The sequence below is a fragment of the Acipenser ruthenus genome, chromosome 51, assembly GCF_902713425.1.
Source record: "Acipenser ruthenus chromosome 51, fAciRut3.2 maternal haplotype, whole genome shotgun sequence".
Taxonomy (NCBI): domain Eukaryota; kingdom Metazoa; phylum Chordata; class Actinopteri; order Acipenseriformes; family Acipenseridae; genus Acipenser; species Acipenser ruthenus.
In genome coordinates, this window is record NC_081239.1 from 2,160,978 (window position 1) to 2,182,500 (window position 21,523).

Consider the following 21,523-nt stretch of genomic DNA (forward strand, 5'->3'; position numbering starts at 1 on the left):
TCAGCTGTTGTGCTCTTTCATTCACTACATCGGTCTCAGATGTGCAGACTTGAAAGAAACGCATGTTACAGCAAACAAGGGCCTGTTCTTCTGAGTGAACTGCTGGTTCTCAATAGCAGGTCCTGGGGAGGTAAATGTGGCCCTGAAGCACTTTGCGAGTGTCCCCCACAGCTCACCCACAGTTATTACAACGAATGATAAACCAGTGCAAGCACATTCACAGCCTCCTCCTAAGGAGGCTCGCAGTGTGTGATAAAAGCTGGGTGAAGATGCAAAATAAAAGTTGTTGCAGTTCGTGAATCAAACCTATTCAATCTATAATGGAGGTTTCCATCAAAACTGACTACTATAAGAACACGGTAAGATCATAGGTCTGGCCCACATCTTGTTCTGTAATTCCTGTGTCCCGTCGAGAAATCGAATTGAGCCTGGTGTAAACGAAGCAGTTTAGTTCAAGGGTGGACAGGTTATACAAATCTGTAAAGGAGAACGCTGTAGTCGCTGCCGGTGCTCCCAGCACATGACTGTCCAAAAGCTACGCTCTGCTGCCGGTTTGCAGGCGAATGCCCAGCATTTCCTCCTTGTGTAACAACAGCATAAATTACAGGAGGCACGTGGCAGTACACACTTACAAGTGTCAGACAACAGTATCAGGGCCAACGCTGGCTAATGTTTGATTGATAGCACAGACCCTTGTGTGCTGCGCAAGGCTGCATTATCGCAGGCCCCCACTTTCATTGGGATAAAAACCTAGGTCCTGGCCTGTTGTTTTTATCATGAGATATGCAAATGTGTCCTTGTACCGAATCGCTTCCTGCGCTGTAGGTCACACGGTCGGATTGAAGTTCGATCAACATGACCTGCAGCTTAGGATGCCACTGCACTAGGTAGAATGTAACAGCACCACATCCGAATCTTGCTCTTATTTGAAAAATCTGCAATTCCGGTATGAAAATGGCACTGCTTCAGTAGTGCAAAAAAGTATTGCAGTGTAATAAAGGACTGAAAGCATTGTAAAAGCTTCTTAAAAACATGGCAAACCAGGGTAACTGTGTAGTACATTCATGGGAAAAACATGACAAAACCAGCGAAAGTATCATGCAAATTTACTGTGGTACACTTTTGGAAGGGTAACGCTGTTAGTGGATTCGTTATCACTTATTTAAAGATTTTACAGGACTGCAATTTTTAACCAAAATCTGGACACCCATAAAAAAAAAAGTTTTTTAAAAGTCTGTACTTTGGCCAGTTTAGATTTAGCAATACCCTGATAATAAAAGCCAAACCAATTGCAGGATCAGATTAAAATACTTACTGCTGTAACCTTATTTATACATTAACAGCGAATATCAATCATTATGAGACTTCCAGGTAAAAAAACAAAGGTTGATGACCTGAAGAACCGCATGCCTCAATTCTTAGGTTCATACGGTTAGTTAAAAAAAGTACAAATGAACCTTCAGGGGGCCTGACGATCCTTAGAAAATGTTATTATCACGTGTACAAATTGATGGAACTTTTTGTTAAAACACTATAGGTGCTTATAATTTCTTTTTGTGAACTTTGTACAGACTTCAGAGGTTTAAAAGCCTTAGCCACGTGTCCCAGCACAGTTCAGCTCTCTCCCCTGCTTCTACCATGGGATTCGCGGATCTCCTTGACAACATCGGTGGCTTGGGTCGTTTTCAGCTCATCCATGTGGCATTGCTCTCCATCCCTAGTCTCCTGATGGCCAGCCACAATCTCCTCCAGAACTTCTCGGCCGCGGTGCCGAAACATCACTGCCGGGTAGCAAACCGGACCTGGCCTGCTGACAGCCAGAACTTCTCCCTGTCAGGACTAGGAGAGCAGGACTACCTGCACGCTTTCATCCCCCTGGGAAAGGATCTGAAGCCAGCCAAGTGCCAGCGGTACACCGAAGCGCAGTGGCAGCTAGTCCGTCACAACAGCAGCCTGGATAATGCCACAGGGCTGGAGACGGAGCCCTGCCTGGACGGCTGGACGTACGACAAGCAGGAGTTTACCTCCACCATTGTGTCCGAGGTGGGTAGAGGCTTTTTAATCACCTTTCTCCCTGGTAATCCGGCTCAAGCAAATAACTTTGTGACTTAAAGCATTAAGACTTTAGCACATTTTTTTGTTCTTCTTATCCTGGTATTTGAAGCATGTGTTTCATAAGTCCTACTTGTTTGTGATTGAAGTCTATAAAATCCTAAATGGTCTTGATAAAGTCAACCCAAGCCACGACTTCAAATTAAGCACAGAGAGAAGAGCAAGCGGGCATTAATAGAAGCTGAGTAGAGTTTAGAACAGAAGGTAGGAAGCACTTTGCGACACAGTTATAAATGCATGGAATAGCCTACTAAGTATCTGAAACAGTGGGAGCATTAAAAACACAGTCAGATTCCCTTATTCAGATGAGTGGTGCTGTAGAAAGCGATGAGCCTCCAGATATATGGAGGCATCTGTAAACTGTGACACAGAGATCATTAACAACAGGGGGATTGTAGATTGTACAGGTTATATAATTGCACATTCTTATATTATTATTAATTAGTCATTTTGCATATGCTTTTATCCAAAGGGACTTAGAGACTAGGGGGGTGAACTCTGCATCATCAACAACTGCTGCTGCTGCAGAGTCACTTCCAATAGGAGCTTGTTTGTTTTACATCTCATTTGAAGGACGGAGCACAAGGAGGTTCAGTGACTTGCTCAGGGTCACACACAGTGGGTCAGTGGCTGGGATTGAACCTGGAGCCTTTTGGCAACAAGCCCCTTTCTTTAACCACTGGACCACCAAACCATACCTTTAGTATGAGCCACACTATTACCCATATATTGAACTTGTACAAGCGTATCTGGTTTGTGTTGGCAGTGGGATCTGGTGTGCAGCCAGCGATCTTTGAAGCAGATGAGCCAGACTGTGTACATGGGGGGAGTGCTGACTGGAGCCGTCATCTTCGGGGGGCTGTCAGACAAGTAAGCTCCAGAGCATTGTCCGAGGAATTGTCTTTGAATTCCATGCCATGCACATCCATTCACTAATTAGGGCTCAAATGTGTACAGCTATGACCAAAAGTGTTGCATCACCCTGTATAATTAATTAATTATGAATGAAGGAATGCAAGCTGCTGAATAACGTTACTTTAACATATTGAATTACGTTCCGCTTTGTAGTTTTCCATATACTTGAAAAATGTGACATTTCGAAATCTAACGTGAAATACTACTGTACTACTAGTATGGCACCCAGTAGACTTTTGCGATATCATTTTGTAGTTTCTTGGATTACATGATGTTAAATAAAACATCTAAATTATTCATATGTTTTTTTTTTTGGTTTTTCAATCCTAAAACTCCAAGTGATGCAAAACTTTTGGCCATAGCTGTAGGCAAAAAATCCTCTGTTTGCAGGCTTTGCTTTGTCTTGTACATGCATGAAATTGTCCCCACCCTTTTCCTGTTAATAACCAACCAGGTGCTTCCTCTAATGACTGACATGCTTTGCAGCCAGTAAAATGACCCTGTAGAAATCGTTGAGGTGGAATGAAGTGTGAAGTTGGATAATATTTAATTTCTTTAATATCTTATTTGTGTTTTTTCTCTCTTGCTGTTTCTGCTGAGATCAGTGGCTTTTTTTTTTTTTAGAAATGACTGAACGGCCTTTCATGTTGTCCTGTGCTGTTTGCTTGTCAGGTCCTCTCTCCTGAGCTCCTCTCATGTTGTCCTGTGCTGTTTGCTTGTCATGTCCTCTCTCCTGAGCTCCTCTCATGTTGTCCTGTGCTGTTTGCTTGTCAGGTCCTCTCTCCTGAGCTCCTCTCATGTTGTTCTGTGCTGTTTGCTTGTCAGGACCTCTCTCCTGAGCTCCTCTCATGTTGTCCTGTGCTGTTTCCTTGTCAGGTCCTCTTTCCTGAGCTCCTCTCATGTTGTCCTCTGCTGTTTGCTTGTCAGGTCCTCTCTCCTGAGGTCCTCTCATGTTGTTCTGTGCTGTTTCCTTGTCAGGTCCTCTTTCCTGAGCTCCTCTCATGTTGTCCTGTGCTGTTTGCTTGTCAGGTCCTCTTTCCTGAGCTCCTCTCATGTTGTCCTCTGCTGTTTGCTTGTCAGGTCCTCTTTCCTGAGCTCCTCTCATGTTGTCCTCTGCTGTTTGCTTGTCAGGTCCTCTTTCCTGAGCTCCTCTCATGTTGTCCTGTGCTGTTTGCTTGTCAGGTCCTCTCTCCTGAGCTCCTCTCATGTTGTCCTCTGCTGTTTGCTTGTCAGGTCCCCTCTCCTGAGCTCCTCTCATGTTGTCCTGTGCTGTTTGCTTGTCAGGTCCTCTCTCCTGAGCTCCTCTCATGTTGTCTTGTGCTGTTTGCTTGTCAGGTCCTCTCTCCTGAGCTCCTCTCATGTTGTCCTCTGCTGTTTGCTTGTCAGGTCCTCTTTCCTGAGCTCCTCTCATGTTGTCCTGTGCTGTTTGCTTGTCATGTCCTCTCTCCTGAGCTCCTCTCATGTTGTTCTGTGCTGTTTCCTTGTCAGGTCCTCTTTCCTGAGCTCCTCTCATGTTGTCCTGTGCTGTTTGCTTGTCATGTCCTCTCTCCTGAGCTCCTCTCATGTTGTTCTGTGCTGTTTCCTTGTCAGGTCCTCTTTCCTGAGCTCATCTCATGTTGTCCTGTGCTGTTTGCTTGTCAGGTCCTCTCTCCTGAGCTCCTCTCATGTTGTCCTCTGCTGTTTGCTTGTCAGGTCCTCTTTTCTGAGCTCCTCTCATGTTGTCTTGTGCTGTTTGCTTGTCAGGTCCTCTTTCCTGAGCTCCTCTCATGTTGTCCTCTGCTGTTTGCTTGTCAGGTCCTCTCTCCTGAGCTCCTCTCATGTTGTCCTGTGCTGTTTGCTTGTCAGGTCCTCTCTCCTGAGCTCCTCTCATGTTGTCTTGTGCTGTTTCCTTGTCAGGTCCTCTTTCCTGAGCTCCTCTCATGTTGTCCTGTGCTGTTAGCTTGTCAGGTCCTCTCTCCTGAGCTCCTCTCATGTTGTCCTGTTCTGTTTGCTTGTCAGGTCCTCTCTCCTGAGCTCCTCTCATGTTGTCCTGTGTTGTTTGCTTGTCAGGTCCTCTCTCCTGAGCTCATGTTGTCTTGTGCTGTTTGCTTGTCAGGTCCTCTCTCCTGAGCTCCTCTCATGTTGTCCTGTGCTGTTTGCTTGTCAGGTCCTCTCTCCTGAGCTCCTCTCATGTTGTCCTGTGCTGTTTGCTTGTCAGGTCCTCTTTCCTGAGCTCCTCTCATGTTGTCCTGTGCTGTTTGCTTGTCAGGTCCTCTCTCCTGAGCTCCTCTCATGTTGTCCTGTGCTGTTTGCTTGTCAGGTCCTCTCTCCTGAGCTCCTCTCATGTCGTCCTGTGCTGTTTGCTTGTCAGGTCCTCTCTCCTGAGCTCCTCTCATGTTGTCCTGTGCTGTTTGCTTGTCAGGTTTGGCCGCCGCGCTGTGCTGATCTGGTCCTACTTCCAGCTGGCCGCTCTGGGCACCTGCACGGCCTTTTCTCCCTCCTACATCGCCTTCTGTGTGTTCAGCTTCCTGACTGGCATGGCGGTGTCTGGAGTTATCCTCAATGCAGTGTCCCTCAGTGAGTACAGCACACAGACCCTCAGAGAGGAACCACATAGACCAGAGACTGACCCTACAGACCCTCAGAGAGGAACCACATAGACCAGAGACTGACCATACAGACCCTCAGAGAGGAACCACATAGACCAGAGACTGACCATACAGACCCTCAGAGAGGGACCACATAGACCAGAGACTGACCCTACAGACCCTCAGAGAGGGACCATACAGACCAGAGACTGACCATACAGACCCTCAGAGAGGGACCATACAGACCAGAGACTGACCATACAGACCCTCAGAGAGGAACCAGATAGACCAGAGACTGACCATACAGACCCTCAGAGAGGGACAATACAGACTCCAGTCTGAATCTCAGCTCCATGCTCTATAGAGTTGGATAATAGAAAGTAACAGGAGGAAGAAATCGAGACCTGAGCTAATTATTTTATTGTTCACTTGCTTGTTGCTACTTCTTCTAATATTCATCAATGTTGTTATCTATGTGAAGTGCTTTGGGTTGATTAGAAAGGTGCTATATATATATATATATATATATATATATATATATATATAAAGATTGATTGATTGATTGAACAGAAGTTAGAGCCTGGAGCAACAAAACCCAGAACAGGAATGATTGCAAACACTATAACTGGGCAGGAAACACATGATAAGAGTACTTGGTGTTGTGGCTGTTCTTGTCTGCAGAGATGGAGTGGATCCCTACAAAGTCACGCACCATCATGGGCACGCTGTCCTCGTTCTGCTTCACGATTGGGCAGATGGTGCTGGCGGGCACTGCCTACTGCATCCGAGACTGGCGCATGCTGCAGCTCACCGTCTCTGCGCCCTTCTTCATCTGCTTCCTCTACAGCTGGTACGTGCCCCCTCGCCAGGGACATAACAGTGCGGAACTGTAGTGCAAGAGTGACTGCGTGACAGTGTGACTGGAGGATTGAGTGGCTGTGTGACTGAGTGACTGTGTTACTGTGTGACTGGAGGATTGAGTGGCTGTGTGACTGGGTGACTGTGTTACTGTGTGACTGGAGGATTGAGTGGCTGTGTGACTGGGTGACTGGAGGATTGAGTGGCTGTGTGATTGGGTGACTGTGTTACTGTGTGACTGGAGGATTGAATGGCTGTGTGATTGGGTGGCTGTGTGACTGGGTGACTGGAGGATTGAGTGGCTGAGTGACTGGGTGACTGGAGAATTGAGTGGCTGTGTTACTGTGTGACTGAAGGGTTGAGTTGCTGTGTGACTGGGTGACTGTGTTACTGTGTGACTGGAGGATTGAGTGGCTGTGTGACTGAGTGACTGTGTTACTGTGTGACTGGAGGATTGAGTGGCTGTGTGACTGAGTGACTGTGTTACTGTGTGACTGGAGGATTGAGTGGCTGTGTGACTGGGTGACTGTGTTACTGTGTGACTGGAGGATTGAGTGGCTGTGTGACTGGGTGACTGGAGGATTGAGTGGCTGTGTGATTGGGTGACTGTGTTACTGTGTGACTGGAGGATTGAATGGCTGTGTGACTGGGTGACTGGAGGATTGAGTGGCTGAGTGACTGGGTGACTGGAGAATTGAGTGGCTGTGTTACTGTGTGACTGAAGGGTTGAGTTGCTGTGTGACTGGGTGACTGTGTTACTGTGTGACTGGAGGATTGAGTGGCTGTGTGACTGGGTGACTGTGTTACTGTGTGACTGGAGGATTGAGTGGCTGTGTGACTGGGTGACTGTGTTACTGTGTGACTGGAGGATTGAGTGGCTGTGTGACTGGGTGACTGTGTTACTGTGTGACTGGAGGATTGAGTGGCTGTGTGACTGGGTGACTGTGTTACTGTGTGACTGGGCCACTGAGTGGCTGTGTGACAGTGTGACTGGAGGATTGAGTGGCTGGGTGACTGTGTTACTGTGTGACTGGAGGATTGAGTGGCTGTGTGACTGGGTGACTGTGTTACTGTGTGACTGGAGGATTGAGTGGCTGTGTGACTGGGTGACTGTGTTACTGTGTGACTGGAGGATTGAGTGGCTGTGTGACTGGGTGACTGTGTTACTGTGTGACTGGAGGATTGAGTGGCTGTGTGACTGGGTGACTGTGTTACTGTGTGACTGGAGGATTGAGTGGCTGTGTGACTGGGTGACTGTGTTACTGTTGACTGGAGGATTGAGTGGCTGTGTTACTGTGTGACTGGAGGATTGAGTTGCTGTGTGACTGGGTGACTGTGTTACTGTGTGACTGGAGGATTGAGTTACTGTGTGACTGTGTTACTGTGTGACTGGAGGATTGAGTGGCTGTGTGACTGGGTGACTGTGTTACTGTTGACTGGAGGATTGAGTGGCTGTGTTACTGTGTGACTGGAGGATTGAGTTGCTGTGTGACTGGGTGACTGTGTTGCTGTGTGACTGGAGGATTGAGTTGCTGTGTTACTGGGTGACTGTGTTACTGTGTGACTGGAGGATTGAGTGGCTGTGTGACTGGGTGACTGTGTTACTGTGTGACTGGAGGATTGAGTGGCTGTGTGACTGGGTGACTGTGTTACTGTGTGACTGGAGGATTGAGTGGCTGTGTGACTGGGTGACTGTGTTACTGTGTGACTGGGCCACTGAGTGGCTATGTGACAGTGTGACTGGAGGATTGAGTGGCTGGGTGACTGTGTTACTGTGTGACTGGAGGATTGAGTGGCTGTGTGACAGTGTGACTGGAGGATTGAGTGGCTGTGTGATTGTGTAACAGGGTGACAGGGTGACTGTCTTTCTTCCTCTTCCGCTTCCCAGGTGGTTCCCAGAGTCGGCTCGCTGGCTCGTCCTCAACAACAAATCCGATGAGGCTCTGAAACAAATCAAGAGGGTGGCCACCATCAACGGAAAACATGCAGAGGGAGAGAAGATCACCCCAGAGGTGAGGGGGCATGGTTGGTTTATGCACTGGTCTTTCACCGCTGGAGGCCTGGGTTCAAATCCAGCTATTTTATTCATCCGGTGGACTCAACCTAAACCTCTGGTTGATTTTGCGTTACCCACTATAAGGGCTTGGCATCCCATTGACTTGACTGGAAAGGCACAGGCTGGATGAGGAAGCGCTGTAGTCAAGTAGTATCATGACGTCTTTGTGTTGTTGTTTCCTGCACAGACCTTGAAGTTCCACATGCACAAGGAGATCCTGTCCAGTAAAACCATGTACACAGCCCTGGACCTGGTCCGGACCCCAGGAATGAGGCACATCACAATCTGTCTCACGGCTGTCTGGTACGATTTCTCATTTTTTTTACCCCTGAAGGTACACAAGGAACTAAGCGCTTGTTCAAACAGCTTGAGAACGACTCGAGTATCACAAGGAGGAAACTGACCATTTGGACGACCAGATCGAAACCTGTCAGTAAAACCCTGTTTCGTGCGCCTCATTGCAAAAATAAGAAAGTTTGCATCATTTTGTTTGTGAGACACATATGTCTCTTGTACCTTAAAGAGTTAACCTGTCAGGCAGTGCCTCTAAAGTACCAGACTCTTTTCATGATGTTGCTTTACATTCCATGCAGTGTTTTCTGGAGTGAATCATCGTTCAGAAATCCTGCATTTCTCAGTAAAGTGATCAATATAACAGTTATTAGTAACCCTATCAGTGACGACGTAGCCCAGATTGCATTCAATTTTAACCCTTTGTTTTCCAGTTGTAGCTGCTGCCATATTTCCTGATAATATATATATTTTTTAGGGGAGGGATTGAATTTCACTGCCAGCTTGTTTTTTTTTTTCATGTCACTGAGATGGGCATTTCATTTTTAAAGGGCAGAGACATTTTCAGCAGCATTTATTCTGTCTCATGTGTTTTAATATATATGTTTTTACAACATGTATAAATATCAAGAAATGAATGGATATAAGCAGATAATATTTCATGTACATTTTTTTAATATTATTACTGATAATAATGGAATGAAGATCTATTCTTTTTATTAATATTTATTTTGAGAAAATAATCGAGAGTAGTATCCATTATTGCTTATAAAGACCCTGAGAATAAACATGTCATTGCAATCACTCAGGTGAAACAATGATTTGCACAAACATCAATATAAATACATGTAACACAGGTTAGATCAACCAAAGTGTCTGTATGGTTAAAACAGCTAGCACCACCTAGTGAACAGCTAATACTGTGAATACACAGTAGCTGTGCACTAGTTAGCACTGGCTCTAACCACTATACAGTTTGATTGTTCTAGTCTGTGTTACATGTGTTTGTAGTCAAATCGAAACAACAGGAGAGCAGCTCCTGGATTCTGGTGAAAGCACCTTAACACACATTTAAACAGCTCAATATCAAATTGCAATAGGAAACACAGCTGTAAGAATATAAGAATGTTTACAAGCGAGAGGAGGCCATCCGGCCCATCAGTGCTCATCCGGTTCCCTGTAGCTGATTCATCTCAAACCTTTGTCAAGTTGGGTCTGTCTGATGAACAGAACCGTCTCCTGTCGTAAGTCTGGTCCTGGTTCCTATGGGGAATTATAGGGCTTGTCAACTGCTTTTAAGCTGGGTAACCCATCCCATACCCTCTTCTTTCAAAGCAGGTTCTCCACCAGCTTTGCCTACTATGGGTTGGCTATGGACCTGCAGAAGTTTGGAGTGAGCATCTACCTGATCCAGGTGATCTTTGGAGCAGTGGACTTCCCTGCCAAGTTCTTGTCCACTGCCTCCATGAGCTTCCTTGGTCGCAGGGTCACCCAGGGGATGTGTCTGCTGATCTCTGGAGCCATGATCCTGGCCAACATCTTCGTACCCAGCGGTGAGGACCTCTCCCTCCTACCTTCATTTCAATTTCCATTACGGCACAATCTCCCAAATAGATATAATTGTTATCACTCCTTTGAAGAGGGACTGGTGGATAATGCTGCCAGTGTCTATGTCTGTGTAATTTACTGTGTTGAATGCTCCAAGCCTCCATCTGACTTGCATAGTGTAATCAGCCTGTCTGTGCTTTGTGTGCAGATATGCAGACCGTGAGGACCTCACTGGCTGTATTGGGAAAGGGCTGTCTGTCCTCCTCCTTCACCTGTGTCTACCTCTACACTGGAGAGCTCTACCCAACTGTCATCCGGTAAGGGCCTTTTATACACGAGCTGATTACTTTATTAGGACCTGTCTCTGGTTGATGTCTCCGCTTGATGTGTCTCTGGTTGGTGTCTCTGGATGATGTCTCTGCTTGATGTGTCTCTGGTTGGTGTGTCTCTGGTTGATGTCTCTCTGGTTGATGTCTCTCTGGTTGATCTCTCTGGTTGATGTCTCTCTGGTTGATGTCTCTCTGGTTGATCTCTCTGGTTGATCTCTGGTTGATCTCTCTCTGGTTGATGTCTCTCTGGTTGATGTCTCTCTCTGGTTGATGTCTCTCTGGTTGATGTCTCTCTCTGGTTGATGTCTCTCTGGTTGATGTCTCTCTCTGGTTGATGTCTCTCTCTGGTTGATGTCTCTCTGGTTGATGTCTCTCTGGTTGATGTCTCTGGTGGATGTCTGTCTGGTGGATGCCTCTGCTTGATGTCTCTGATTGGACCCTGTCTCCTGGCAGGCAGACGGGGATGGGGTTTGGCTCCATGATGGCGCGGGTGGGTTCGATGGCGGCGCCCGCAGTGTTGATGCTGGACGAGTTCCTGCCTGCTCTGCCCGGCATGGTGTACGGGGCAGCGGCCATCATCGCAGCGGTCTTTGCCTTCTTCCTGCCCGAGATGCTGGACATTCCTCTGCCAGACACCATCGAAGACGTGGAGCAGCAGCGGTGAGTCTGGGAGCCTCCTGAACCAAGCGGAACTGCAGTCATTACAACACCTCAAGCTTTGTCATTTAGAACTTTTTATATGCCGCCCCCCCCCCCCCTCGACACACATATTAAAACATTAGAACGTAACTTTATATTTTAACAGGGGTTTGTTTTCCAGATTTCATGTAAATCACATATTTTTTCCTAGATTTAACCACAAAAAGTGTTCCTTTGCTCTCTCTATTTCAAATGAATTGCATGTGTGGCCTATTAAAGTCATCAATTAAATTAGACAATCAGTATTTTGACAGTATGCCAAGATTTTCAGTTCCAGTGGTTTCATTTCATTTACACAACAAATCAAAACTACAGAAGCAACGGGGTGTTCTGATACAGAAGCAATGGGGTGTTCTGATACAGAAGCAATGGGGTGTTCTGATACAGAAGCAATGGGGTGTTCTGATACAGAAGCAATGGGGTGTTCTGATACAGAAGCAATGGGGTGTTCTGATACAGAAGCAATGGGGTGTTCTGATACAGAAGCAATTAGAAATAACTTAATCTTTCCCAAAGGACACTGCCCTTTGTCAGTGGCTGCAGTCTTTGATCTTAAAGTCGTCATTTTTTTACTTTTCTAGGGGACAACATTTATTAGACAAACAGCCTGGAATTGGCTCTCCTGTACTTTACCGTAGTGTAAAGAGTTAATAAAAAGTACAGAACTCTGATTCTGAGTACAGCTGTACAAAGCATGCTGTTATCTGGCTGCTGTCAGGGACAGAATGTTTAATTACCTATGAAAGAATCAATAGAACTGACCTCACCTGACCTTGTGTGAAGCAGGAGTTGTCTGGTGATCATGTTGCTGGCACACAGAGGTAAGCCAGCACTAAGCTTTGCAAAGGGGTGTAGAGACTGTATGAAACTGCAGCACTTGGAGGTGCATTGGAGAAGCCTCAAGATCCTCCAGGAACACACACCAGCGCGGTGTCCGATTCTTCTTCCACAAACTGGGAACTGATATCATTGCTTCATTTCTGTTAATAACTCGTGGCCTCACTCTTGTGTCTAATGGTAATGATTACACTGAAATTCTGCTGAAACCCTTGCTGTGTGCGCTCCGTCACACAGAGAAGGACAGAAATCAATCATTTAGTTTCCTTACCGTAGCAGAGGGAAGGTTACTGACTGAGTTTGTCACTGCCTGTTTCAGGGGGAAGAGAAAAGAAATTCTGGACAAGGCGGCAGAGAAAGAAATGCTGCCGCTTCAGGAAGTGAAAGAGAAGAGCGAGGTCAAAGAGCTCAAAGTGTTAGCGGTGAAGACGACCTCTGACCCTCGACCCCCTCCCTCCAAATCAGAGCCCAATTGAGATGCGGGACATCCCTTGAAGACTCAGCAGTCAAACGGCATACCCGGTTATTCTTCAAGGAGTAAGAGGTTACAAAAAAACATCTGAGGGACTGAACTTGAGACAGTGGGAATGAGAGGAGACCGTTCAGCCAATCAGGACCCATCCCTTCCTAACACACCCCTCACCCTGACCAGGGGGATCGAATTTAGTAGAAACAGTCAGTGTTGTTGCTTTAAAAAAAATATTCTGTTACAAGTTATCACTACAGCTACATCCAAAAGGTTTGCATCACCCTATAGAATGAACTAATTTAGCTTCATAAAGTCGAATGTAACCTGCTGAATAATGTTACATTATAGGAGGCTGTGTGGTCCAGTGGTTAAAGAAAAGGGCTTGTAACCAGGAGGTCCCCGGTTCAAATCCCATCTCAGCCACTGACTCATTGTGTGACCCTGAGCAAGTCACTTCACCTCCTTGTGCTCCGTCTTTTGGGTGAGACGTAGTTGTAAGTGACTCTGCAGCTGATGCATAGTTCACACACCCTAGTCTCTGTAAGTCGCCTTGGATAAAGGCGTCTGCTAAATAAACAAATAATAATAATAACATATTGAATTACACACCACTTTGTAGTTTTCCATATGCTTAGCGACAAAACTGACAAAAGTGACTTTTGCGATATCCTTTTGTAGTTTCTTTGAATACACGATGTTAAATAAAAGAAATCAATTATGTTCATATAGTTGTTTTTTTTTTAATTATGTCTCAATCCTAAAATTCTAGGTGATGCAAAACTTTTGGCCATAGCTGTAGTTACATTAACTTATTACTTTGAAAAAAAAAAATAACTAGTTACAGTTCCAAATAGTTACTTCTCAGGAAGTTTTCATTTTACAGAGATATTGTTTTCGGTTTGGTCAGGTGTAGTCATAATAGGCAGGCTAAGTCACATGACTCCCATCTCCCACTCAGCTGTCTGATTCACTCAGCAGTCCTCTTGATGCAATGAAAAGAGCATTAGGAACTTCTTCTGTTACAAACTACTCCTTTAAGAAGGCTACAAATGCTGACGAAGAGGACAGCAACCGTGCATCGACTATGACTGTAGACACAAACACTAACGAAGCTGGAGAAAGACACTGTGTGGAAATACTTGTAGAAATGAGATAAATGTAGAAGTTCAGTATACAAATAAAATATGAATTTTTTATAATAATTCTTGTTTAAGAAAATCTATATTTTAGTGGCGTTCCGGTACCACTGGGTCACTAGCTCTAAAAGAAGTTAAAAAAAAATGATTTGAAAGCCTTGGCAAGCACTCCTTTAAAGAGGACATTGATATGTTAAGCTATACCAGAATTGTACATAACAGCGTTACCTTTGTGGTACCTTATCTAGGTTTGATATTGGTGTTGACCAACTTCTGATTCCGTTATCCCCCACTAGGTGTCGCCAGTGTTCAAACTTTCAGCCGTTGGTATTAATTGCACTGCTTGCTAATCCAAACAGTTGAAGGTCTACAAGCGACGGCCAAAAAATGCAATATTTACTCTGGAAGTTGGTTCAACTTCAATGGAACGGCCGCAGACTACAGGAATGAACTTGTCTATTGCTATGAAGCTTAAATGAAAGAACTGAATGATACACAGGTGATGAGAGAATTTCATTTTGAAACCTTACTTATTCTGTCTTTAACTTACACCCCCCCCCCCCCCTCCACAGATCGAGATGAAATCCATTTCAATTGGGATTCTGCCTGTTTGCTGTTAATAACCAACTAGCTGCTTCCCCTAATGACTGACATGCTTTGCAACCAATACCATGACCCTGAGGAAGTCACTGATGAGGTGAAATGACCTGAGGTGTGCAAGAGTAACAATGATGCTTAAAGGAGAGTTCCCTGGCCAGTAGGGGCCGCTGTAGCGCAGAGAGAACGCCACAGCAAATGCTCCCTGTGGAATCCCCAACCTGGCACAGCCAGGAACCTGCACTCAGAGACCCTCGGGGACCCCTGCACTCCCCTGACTGCATGACTCCCCCTGCACACCACGCGGTCGTGCCTTCACCAGGAGAGACCCTCGGGGACCCCTGCACTCCCCTGACTGCATGACTCACCCTGCACACCACGCAGCCGTGCCTTTACCAGGGGAGACTTTAGGGGACCCCTGCGCTCCCCTGACTGCATGACTCCCCCTGCACACCACGCGGCCGTGTCTTTACCAGGGGAGACCCTCGGAGGCCTGATGTAATGATTTCTTTTGAAAAAGGCATTTGCTGGCTTTCAGATGTGACGATAGGAATTGCACAAGACAAACTCAGTGAGCAAATTCATAACGAAGCCGTGCCAAGCAGTCTGACTCAACCTCCGACTGGTGTTCTTGTGCAAAATCATATACTCTATGGTGCCACGTTGCGAGTCTGTGTGCCCACAACGCAAGTCTATCCTTGTGCCACCCACACGTTGAACTGGAGACAAGCAAGGGGGCACGCCCTGGTAGTAGTGAAGCAGGTGAAACCCCTCTTTGGAGGAACATATGTGAATCTGACCCCTTGTTGTTTTAAAGCAGGAAGTCCTGGGCACAGTAGGAATTTTTAATTGCAATCTTTCCATATTTTAAAATGAAAGTATTTAAAACAAACCCACCTCCAACAGATCTTTAAGATAGGGGGGTGATACTTTCCTATCCTTATAGAATTTGAGCTCAGCAAATAGCAATATTCTCAGTACTGAAGACCATGGCAAGATGCTTGTAGTTAGTTTTTGCTTTATTACGTTTTGAGCACTGGTCTCACCAGTGCGAGTCAATCGCTGCGGTTATTGTTTTCCGGTAAACTTGCACAGGTGTAGAAGGTGAGACCGATAATCAAATGAGTCTCGTTCTCTTCCCTTTAGTCTCACACTGATGATATAAAAAGCCCGTGTGAGGAACTCGCTGTAAACTGACTGAGCTGAAACAACACTGGAGTTGGAATCCTAATCCCAGGAGTGACAGGGGATGACAGAACTGAGTCGCTCTGTACATCCTGTTTTTTCTATGTTTCAGGCTCATTGTCAGGCTTGGTGTCATTCTGAATTGCTTCCCTACTGTATCACATTACAATGTATTGCTCAAGCGCCTCTCAATCCCACAAACTGGCCAGGCAGTAATCTGAGAAGCTTTGGGCACTGCCACTTCTTTATAGGATTGGTTTGAAGGAAGTACTTTCAAAATCAACCTGTCTGTAACTGATCATTGTTTGTTTTACATACTTGCTTAACAGCCTCTGGTGGAGCAGAGAAAGGGAGGCTCTTATACTCTCTGAACAGCCCCCCTCTGCTCTGTGCTGGTGGAGCAGAGAAAGAGAAAGGGAGGCTCTTATACTCTCTGAACAGCCCCCCTCTGCTCTGTGCTGGTGGAGCAGAGCAGAGAAAGGGAGGCTCTTATACTCTCTGAACAGCCTCCCTCTGCTCTGTGCTGGTAGAGCAGAGAAAGAAAGGGAGGCTCTTATACTCTCTGAACAGCCCCCCTCTGCTCCGTGCTGGCAGAGCAGAGAAAGAGAAAGGGAGACTCTTATACTCTCTGAACAGCCTCCCTCTGCTCCGTGCTGGCGGTGCAGAGAAAGAGAAAGGGAGGCTCTTATACTCTCTGAACAGCCCCCCTCTGCTCTGTGCTGGTGGAGCAGAGCAGAGAAAGGGAGGCTCTTATACTCTCTGAACAGCCTCCCTCTGCTCTGTGCTGGTAGAGCAGAGAAAGAAAGGGAGGCTCTTATACTCTCTGAACAGCCCCCCTCTGCTCTGTGCTGGTGGAGCAGAGCAGAGAAAGGGAGGCTCTTATACTCTCTGAACAGCCTCCCTCTGCTCCGTGCTGGCGGTGCAGAGAAAGAGAAAGGGAGGCTCTTATACTCTCTGAACAGCCCCCCTCTGCTCCGTGCTGGTAGCAGCAGAGAAAGAGAAGGGGAGGCTCTTATACTCTCTGAACAGCCTCCCTCTGTGCTGGTGGAGCAGAGAAAGAGAAAGGGAGGCTCTTACACTCTCTGAACAGCCTCCCTCTGTACTGGTGGAGCAGAGAAAGAGAAAGGGAGTTTCTTACACTCTCTGAACAGCCTCCCTCTGTACTGGTGGAGCAGAAAAAACGTAGAAGACATAACCTGATCGGTGTGGTTTATTTTGACAAAAAATATGCAAAATGCATTCTGGCATAAACATTTTATATAAACACGGATGTTACTTTGCCTGAGGCAATTACAGAACCACATGTTTGTCTTGCAAAAAAAAAAAAAAAAAAAAAAAAGTCTGGAAAGTCGAAAATGGTTTTGAGTTTTATATTTTTTTAAAAAATATTTTCTCTCTCAAAAACAACACATATTTTCCTCTGAACGCTGCTGTAAATCAAGTTTGGTTTCATTTCAGACTGAAACTATCCAGCTGCAAAACGTGTTGGCAAGTCGCGTTTCCTGAATATATTAAAAAAAAAAACCGCTTCTACGATACTTTCTTTTCGTGGCTTCATGATATATTTGTTATGCCTGCTTCTAGGTCGGTGTCATCACTTGGAAAAGAGGCGGCGTTTTCTTCTTTACAATAATCACATGAGTGATCTCGTAGTTTCTGATTAGCCATAGCGGACAGGAAAAATGCAACCAATTACAGATTTTTTAGCATTTCTAGTTCCTGGATATAAGTGTATCTAACTTTCGCACATAAATGCGATAGGGTATGTTGAAATCAACATTTTACATTCAACACAGACGAAGGAATTCGCCTCTCCTGGTAGACTAACGTCAATTCCAATGACATTTTGCCCAGCAGAACACTACAACTAGCTTCTTACCTACCGCATCGGTTCTGTTCAAGAAAGAAAGGAGAAGTTTGGAGAAAGCAGAAGAGATTTGTTTTAACCGGGGGTGAGACCCCCTTGGGTCGACGCTGCAGAAATGGACGTGTTTGCAAACAGTTTGGGTAAGCAAGCAAATAAAATTGTTGTTGTTGTTGTGGAACAAGTTTACTGAACGCACGTAGGCGTGATGGTAAATCACTCTTAAAGCGAAAGAGTGCATTCACCTTAAAATTATTTCTATCATGATAATTGAATACATAACGATAATATAACAATGCATGAAGACAGCGTCGAATGAAGAATGTGATATTGCAATTATGAACAACGCATTTTTGTTAAACATTTTATAAATAAATTCTGTTTGCTGTATTATTATCATTATTATTATTAATATTATTATTATTATTATTTTAATAATAATAATAATAATAATAAATTAGTCGTAGAATGGGTGTTAACTATGTTGGATCTTTTGAGCAAAAGTGTATCTGTGTGTATATATTATTATTATTATTTTTAATTCAGACTGTAAGGTCGTCTTTTTGCTGCTGTAAAGCACAGTTGTATATCGCAGGGGGACCTGTCGCTTAAGCCTCTTCACACTGGCATGCTCTACTCGCAACCCTATGTCATGAGGGTCGGCTTGCGATTTTACACTGCTTTTTGAAGAACCAGGGTCGACCTGGGTAACACAAGAAAGTGAAGGCGTTCGACGACCCAAATGTTGATTAAAGCAAATGTTTCTTCATCCCTGCTACAATCCGGCTCATGATGTGTTTCAATCAACAGAAATATACTTAAGAGAAATGTTTCTTGCGGAAGTGAATCCTCACGCAGGCGTGGCTGTTTGTTACGTCATCCGCTAAGGAACGCCTGCCATGCATTTTGAGGTGGGTCACTAGTACCCAGGTACGTGGTTTCAGACTACGCAGGATTCTGACCCGGGTAGCCAGAACCCAGATCAGGATAGGAGCGCCAGTGTGAAAGGGGCTTAACCCAGCTGCTGTAGTTTTGTATTGCAATTTTTAAACACAGTATCAGTATTCTGCATTGAGACTGGACTCTCCTCTGTCATTGCGGTCATTTCAAACCTGTTAAACTTGAATGGGGATATATGGGGTAGGGGTGTTATAGGGGTACCATCTTTTTGTCTTCAATTCATTGAAGCTGTAGCAACTCTGAAGCAATTAATAAAAAAGTATATGATAACACAATCATGTTAAAAAATAAATTGGGTGTATATGTGTACAGTAATCCATCGCGTATCCGATTGCGATGGGACCAGGGCGAACATGTAAAAAGTTGTCTGAATGAATCCTGTTTTAAACACCATTATACACAGCTGTAACAATGACTATATTCACACAATTATTGTTTTGAGATTCAGCTTTTATTAGGGAGCTCCCCTAAATCCCTTGTTTAGAAAGATACAGGGTATTAATGCTTGTGACAGGGTAGCCCTCTGCCGTGTGGGTTCGTGCATTCACTGCTGAGTGACAGGCAGGAGATCGAGACCAAGGCTGAAGTTGATAGGGTTAGAGTTAGGGACACAAGTCCGAAAACTGGTAGAATCCCAGCTCTCCCGGAACGTCGGATAACCATAGGTGTCTGTACATTTTTGCATATATGTGGTGAATTGCTTATGATGAAACATGTCATTGCTAACTATTATTGTACAATATTTTGTACTGTTGATTTATGTCTTGGTCATTGACTTTGATGGCTCTAATTTTAAATTCACTGTGGTGGCGACGGATGACTGTTACTGACGGTCTATGGGTGTATGGATGTCACACTTGCAGTGGATGTAGGTCATGGTTAGCAACTTTCATCTCATGATACTGATAGCTCTAAATTGCAATTGGCAGCCGTGGCAGTGTGGGATGGATATTGCTGATAAGCTTGTGACCTGAAGTCAAACCAAAGCCTTTGCTTAATCTAATGAATAAGGCTGCCTCTTAGTGCTGTTCAGGTTATTCTGTGGCTCATAGATGAAGCTTGTTTGAAGTTCTGTGTGGGAGGAGAGCTGCCGGAGTTTTGCATCTGAACAGGAAGTGTACGGGGGTTAGGGCAGTGGGCTTCGGAAAGCATTAACCTTTCACTTCTCAGTCACCCTTAAAGGTGTACTGAAAATGTGCTTAAAGAGCTTCGAGATGAGTTTCACTTCCCCGCGGAGCATCGCTTAGTCCTTTTTTTGGGTGCTTTCTTAAAGGTGTAGCGTATAACCACTCCAGTAGGTGCGTGTGCTTACGTAACTAGCTCCTACGCAAACCAGGCGCATTGGGAATGCATGCAGAAGGACTGTTTTAGAAAAGAGGAACCGAAAGCAAAAAAGTTCAGATCTATTCTGCAATTCCAAGGCTTTAATGTGGTTTTGTGTCCGTGTTACTGTCACAGTTTACCATACTGCTGTACAGTGAAGCATGTTTCTAAACATCTCGGCCCCCACGCCTTGCATTTACACTGATCTTCAACCAGGTGGCACTTCAACTGACAGCACATGGACTTTTATATGAAACCAAAGGAATAATTGCGTTTCTCAGCCAGGGTAGTGCAGGCGTCTGTGTGCATGGTTATACTGTAGTATCGAAGGGTTTAAAATCCACTTGCCTGACGGTTTCTGTATGTGCTTGTAGCTCACCAAATAATTTCACAAATCTTTCCTGTTGTGCTCGTCCATTATTTCTATAGGTCTCAAATGTGCAGTTTTGAAAGAAACACGTGTTTTAGCACATCTGGTTCTATACCAGGTTAAAGAAAGATCTTGGTTTGCTTGCCTTGTCTTCCAGGAAGTCTGTTACTGCTTCACTTCTTTGGTCATTTCACCCCAGCAATGTCTTCTGGGTCAAAGCCTGTTACTGGCTGAAAGCATCATGTCAGTCAATAGGGGAAGCAGCTGGTTGGTTACTTACATGAAGGAAGGTCTTTATTGGGTGAGGACGATTTCACTATTTTTTTTTTTTTTTTTTACTACTCCTTTATCTTTCAAGAATCACAGTACAAGTAATAATACAATTAAAAGCAAGATAAATACAATGACTTTGGTTCTAGCAAGTACAAGTGTGACAAAATACAATTCAATAATACAGCAGATAACAGTGTCAGTGATAGTTACATCAGGATATGATAAATTACAAAATACTACAGATTAAATAACACTTGACAGATTACAGTACTCTGAAGTACAGGATTAAATGCAGTAAAATAGGGAGCAGATAAGAGCAAGTAAAGCGCATTTGAGGTATTACAAAACGGTATGTCATGTAAAGCAAGGATCCCAATTCAACGAGACACTGTGACTGGTTACACCCTTTTAGAAAGGTATGGTGAAGCATATTAGAAAAGATATGGTCAACTGTGGGAAATGCATAGTATAACTATGGGGGTAAACTTTTCTAAGTTCTGAGGGCTAGGGCGAGCTTCGAACTCTGAAACTGTATACGTTTTAAACTGCTTGTGTCCCCTACTCCTTGTGAAGAAGACATTGAAAGGGTTTTATCCTGGAGTTTAAAAATCAATGAAAACTGCCAAAAAAATGAAAGAAAAGCCAGAAAGACTCCAACCTCCGGATTAATCAACTCAGTCTTGCATTATTTCAACACGAGCCGAAAAACCGCAAGAATGTGACTTGGATTTCGACTGGAACGCAGTTCAGTTTGTGCCTGTGGGCTGATAGGAATTCACTTATCAAATCCTTTTGGATTGGCCACTCCCCAGTGCTTTGTATCACCTGCACATTTTCCAAACTTGCTAATTATCCCCCAATCAAAATCATTGCTGTAGATGAGACAAAACAGGGGTGCAGGTGCGGTGCCTGCTGTACCCCACTGAGTACCCGACCCCCTAACTCTCTGCTTCCTATGCTTTAGTAATCCACTTGCATGTACTTCCTCTTAGTAAGCTGAATTCAAACAGGTGCATTTACCCGCTGCGCCACCTTGATACACGTACAAAAAAAAGCCCGTACGGTCTTCAGGAAGCGAAACTTTAGCAGATCTATTTTCAGTTCCTCTTTTTGAAGTGTTACAATGTCTTTAAA

General features: G+C 44.8%; 2 protein-coding genes across 3 annotated transcripts in view; both read left to right on the forward strand.

Annotated features, from left to right (window-relative positions):
• Positions 1-1,503: 1,503 nt before the first annotated feature.
• On the forward strand, positions 1,504-13,883 carry LOC117398554 (solute carrier family 22 member 6-A). The gene is made up of 10 exons (XM_059015968.1): positions 1,504-2,043; positions 2,879-2,982; positions 5,429-5,583; positions 6,276-6,444; positions 8,341-8,464; positions 8,696-8,811; positions 10,138-10,352; positions 10,556-10,664; positions 11,130-11,336; positions 12,532-13,883. Exons 1-10 carry the CDS (start codon positions 1,639-1,641, stop codon positions 12,686-12,688), a joined length of 1,761 nt encoding a protein of 586 aa, XP_058871951.1. The 5' UTR covers positions 1,504-1,638; the 3' UTR covers positions 12,689-13,883.
• Positions 13,884-17,167: 3,284 nt separating this feature from the next.
• Positions 17,168-21,523, forward strand: part of LOC131722702 (echinoderm microtubule-associated protein-like 3) — a 59,225-nt gene continuing 54,869 nt past the window's right edge. The window contains exon 1 of one of the 2 annotated variants that reach the window (XM_059015659.1): positions 17,168-17,606. In XM_059015659.1, coding sequence (XP_058871642.1) covers positions 17,582-17,606 — 25 coding nt within the window. In that variant the 5' untranslated portion in view covers positions 17,168-17,581. The remainder of the gene's footprint in view (positions 17,607-21,523) is intronic. The other variant, XM_059015660.1, reaches the window with a different exon arrangement.